Genomic DNA, 3,033 nt, shown 5'->3' with positions numbered 1-3,033 from the left:
AAAATTATAGTACTTGTGATCTAGTAGTACTTTAAATGATTATTTCTACAACTACTTGTAAGAAGGAAATTTTGTCCGCTTTTCCCACTAAAGTTTCTGTAGAGCTGGTTACTAGTTATTTCTCCGATTACTGTTTCATATACCGGACAAACGTCTAGTTTAAGCCTGATCGCGCGTTAATCCAAATCCATGGTTTTTTTGAAAACAAAATACTTAAAACAAATTAAAACGAGTGCTAGGATATAGTGTTGCTTATATGATAAGGTAGAGGTAATTATGATCTGCCAACACTTGAAACACCGTACTGTAGCGTTTTCTACCATATTTTCTTAAACAAAGCAAAAACAATTTTTATATTTACTTTCGTTTCTATAAAGTTATCAGTTTACTACGAGTAGGGCCGGGCTGTTGTTTTCGTGAGCAGCTGGAGAGCGCGTCTCCAGTGGGGCGGGGACTTCACTGGTGACACCACGACGGGGCGGAACTTCTGCAATACAAAATAGAGTTGCGCTTCTGTGATACAGTCAAGACCTACAACAGCGTGTAGTGAGAAGCGTTACTTTGCACTACTTACTACACACAGCGCGTAAAATCCTCAGTTGGTTTCCGTGCGCGCATTAACATCTTCCATAAGTGAAGTCCTTTAAACGTCAGTTACCGCTTTAAAGGTGTTCATTGTTCCTTTCGGAGAAGAGAAGCTATGGATGTGGTGTGTCTGCTGTGTTTGGTGCTGACCATCGGTTCTTGGTTTGCCTCCGCGGAAAGACACAGCGTCTACTGGAACAGCTCGAACGCAAAGTAAGTGCTGATCTGTGCTTTGGTGTAGTGTTATAGGGGATGTTCAGTGCAGCATGGGAAGCCAAGTGAGTGGTGTACTGGGTCAATCATACTGTCTGGTGTTTCCCAGTTTGTCCAGAGGGGAATGACGGTAACATCCTACTTTCTTAAGTTTGACACATGTAAAGTCTTATCCTACATACTCGCGTCCGCGGACTTGCCATGCTTTCTTCATATGTCAATTAAAGATCTCTGTGACTTTATAGCCGTGGCTTTAGAGTGCTACAGCACCCAGCAGCAGATGGATGTAAAAGCAGAAGACTGTGAGCAAGTGCCTGGACAGATTCGTCACTATATTTAACCGCAACGCATAGACACAGACATACTCTAATAGTAAAAAATAGACCGACGAGTATGAACTTGGCCAGTGCTGTCTGCAGGGTTTGCACCTGTGTGCACTGTGCGTGTCATGGAAAGATGACTCTATTAAGCAATAAAAACGAGTTAATTCCCTAATATATTTACAAAGATACGGCATCAGGCAATTTAAAGAGGTTTTTCATTGGAGAGGAGAGATGGTGAGTCACACAGAGAGGGGCGCATATTGCTGATTAGTTTGTTTTGAGGTCAGAAATGTAATGGATCCGACCACTCAGCGGGATCGATCGGGCCTGACATATCGCAGCGCGATTTATTGAGCTTTTAGCGTGGAGCGGGTGATCCCGACGTTTGAAAGACGGTATTATTTTAAAACCGAGCTGAAACAGAAGGACGCTCTGCGAGGTTCTGCTGCCGAGATAGGTCGATTAAAATCCACCACAGAGAAGAAACAAGGGCAAAAGCCATTATGGCTTTTTAGTCAGATTAGCTTACATTTCTAATTGCCCTTTAACATTGTTAATAGACGCGGGGCTAAAAAGAGCCCTGCAGCATGGAAAACAATTGTCCCGATAATTGGATAAGAAGTCTAATGGAAAAGTCCTGTCGTCACGAGGACTGTTAGTGTCATAAGTTAGTCCGTGTGTGAGTCAACAGACCAGGTTTGACCCACCTGAGTTATACACCTGAGTCACTACAAACCAGGGAGGGAGTCATGTTCAGGTGGGACAGGAGGTAAAGGTAACTTCACAGAAGGAAACTTGTAACCAGAGTCTTCCAGTCAGTTCCACATAAAGGACAGAAACTGGATCTCGGAGGCTTACTTCAAATAAGAAAGGCTGGAGGGGGAAAGGAGGCAGAGAGAGAGAGAGAGAGCAAGAGAGATTAGGGTGGTCTAATACAAAGTCAGATCTTATGTCTGCTGTTTTTAATCCAACTCTGCACTATTTTTGCTCCAGAAAGGGAGTTGCATAACTAGAAGAAAAATCACAATATAACACTAATCCCAAATGTGCCACATGGCTAAACATAGACTCTGACAAAGACAGACAAACGGGCAGAGATAAGCTTCATAGAACAGTTAATGGATCAGAGACACTTGTGGATATATTCTGCTTCTACTCTGGCACACTTTCGCTTGCTTATTGTCTGTCTCTAAAACACATTTTCACAGGGAGTGAAACGAAACCCCCATTCCACTTATTTTTATTTTTCTCATATTTTACAGTCTGATTTCTATTAGCCCCTCAGTCCATCACCCCCTCGGCTCTACATCACCATCCCCCAATTCACTCTCACTCCTCCTCCTTCTTCTCTTCGCTCTTCCATCGTCTCGCAGTCCTGTGATTTCCTGCCTGACTAAAAGCCCACCTGCCTACTACTGTCCCCAGTGATCTATCAGTCACCTGTTCAGAGGATTAAGTAGACCCATCAGCGACCTTTGGTGGAAGTGGGCCGTGGATAATTGATGCTAATTGATTCTTGGTAGGATTGTGAGCAGCAGTGATCTGTCTTAGGTGGAGGACAGTGACCAGATGGCAGTAGCCTGCCCACTCATATAGAGATATGAAGAAACCGGTAACACCTTAGGTGTGCGTGTTTGCCTCTTAATACAATCTGTATGTGTACTCATGTGTAAGCGTGACTTAATGATTATTGCTTAATCCTTCACTTCAAGTCTTTTTAGGGACTTGATCCAGTGTTTTTGTTTGTGTATCGTTTTCTTACACGACAGGTGGCGAGGCATGTTTTTCACAGTCTGGTCTGGTCTTGTTTTTACGCTACTTGTCTCTACCTGTGTCAGCTTTATTAGTGTGTGTGTGTGTGTGTTTGTGTGTGTGTGTGTGTGTGTGTGTGTGTGTGTGTGTGTGTGTGTGT

General features: G+C 43.4%; 1 protein-coding gene across 1 annotated transcript in view; it reads left to right on the top strand.

Annotated features, from left to right (window-relative positions):
• The first annotated feature begins 516 nt into the window (after positions 1 to 516).
• Positions 517 to 3,033, top strand: part of efna1b (ephrin-A1b) — a 10,621-nt gene continuing 8,104 nt past the window's right edge. The window contains exon 1 of the mRNA XM_005732103.1: positions 517 to 798. Within this exon, the coding sequence (XP_005732160.1) occupies positions 701 to 798 (98 nt within the window). The 5' untranslated portion in view covers positions 517 to 700. The remainder of the gene's footprint in view (positions 799 to 3,033) is intronic.

Source organism: Pundamilia nyererei, unplaced genomic scaffold (assembly GCF_000239375.1).
Source record: "Pundamilia nyererei isolate P.nyererei 1_Seehausen unplaced genomic scaffold, PunNye1.0 scaffold00045, whole genome shotgun sequence".
Lineage (NCBI taxonomy): Eukaryota > Metazoa > Chordata > Actinopteri > Cichliformes > Cichlidae > Pundamilia > Pundamilia nyererei.
The sequence above is the reverse complement of the archived record's forward strand: the minus strand, read 5'-3'. Positions and strand labels throughout refer to the sequence as shown.